Source organism: Microtus ochrogaster, chromosome 2 (assembly GCF_000317375.1).
Source record: "Microtus ochrogaster isolate Prairie Vole_2 chromosome 2, MicOch1.0, whole genome shotgun sequence".
NCBI lineage: Eukaryota > Metazoa > Chordata > Mammalia > Rodentia > Cricetidae > Microtus > Microtus ochrogaster.
The window spans coordinates 87,309,315-87,310,179 of record NC_022010.1 but is presented as its reverse complement, the minus strand read 5'-3'; the positions used below and the strand labels follow the sequence as shown (position 1 = coordinate 87,310,179).

Genomic DNA, 865 nt, shown 5'->3' with positions numbered 1-865 from the left:
GGCTTTTTCCGTTATTTTCAAATCAAAGAATTGGAAGGCGATTTGAATGGAATTTTTTTTATAATCAGAAATGACAGTGCGGACCCTAAATATTTTTCTTCTTTAAGTTGGAAATCATAAAATTAGCATAATTACTATGCTATTATTAATTATTGAAAATTATAAAAGTTAGTTGGAACATATACATAAAAATTGCCACTAGAACTCCTAAATTTCTAGGTCGAGTGTTTAGCTATGTTGTTGTAGCATTTTCTGACTCCTGTGCCTATTGGATTGGTCATTGAGAAGCTATGAAGGGTTCTTGTGTTTTCACCTCAGATGTGGATGAATGCTCTGAGAACATGTGTGCACAACTGTGTGTCAACTACCCTGGTGGCTACTCTTGTTACTGTGATGGGAAGAAAGGATTCAGACTTGCCCAAGATCAGAAGAGCTGTGAGGTAAACCTTTTAAATTCAAACTTTTTACCAGGCTGGACTGGTGTAACATGCCTTTCATCCCGGCACCTGGGAAACAGAGGCATGAGGATCTCTGAGGCTAGCCTGGTCTACAGAGTGAGTTCCAGAACAGCCAGAGATACACAGAGAAATGAAAAGGAAGCAAAAACTAAATGAACAAACAAAAAACTTACCTCTTTTCTTAAATGAAATACCCATGTACCCCCTGGTGCTTCAGTGAAAAGTGTTAATATTCACTGAAAAAATTAAGTTGAAACAGAACACAATGTGGAAATAGGTGAGTTGACTGTAGAATACTGTTATGCCCATATGCATTCAGTCTTCTTCTTCTTCTTCTTCTTCTTCTTCTTCTTCTTCTTCTTCTTCTTCTTCTTCTTCTTCTTCTTCTTCTTCTTCTTCTTCTTCTT

At 36.9% G+C, this 865-nt stretch overlaps 1 protein-coding gene across 1 annotated transcript in view; it reads left to right on the top strand.

Annotated features, from left to right (window-relative positions):
* The window catches only part of Pros1 (protein S), a 76,335-nt gene that overhangs the window by 46,750 nt on the left and 28,720 nt on the right, over positions 1–865 (top strand). The window contains exon 8 of the mRNA XM_005345249.3: positions 319–440. Coding sequence (XP_005345306.1) covers positions 319–440 — 122 coding nt within the window. The remainder of the gene's footprint in view (positions 1–318; positions 441–865) is intronic.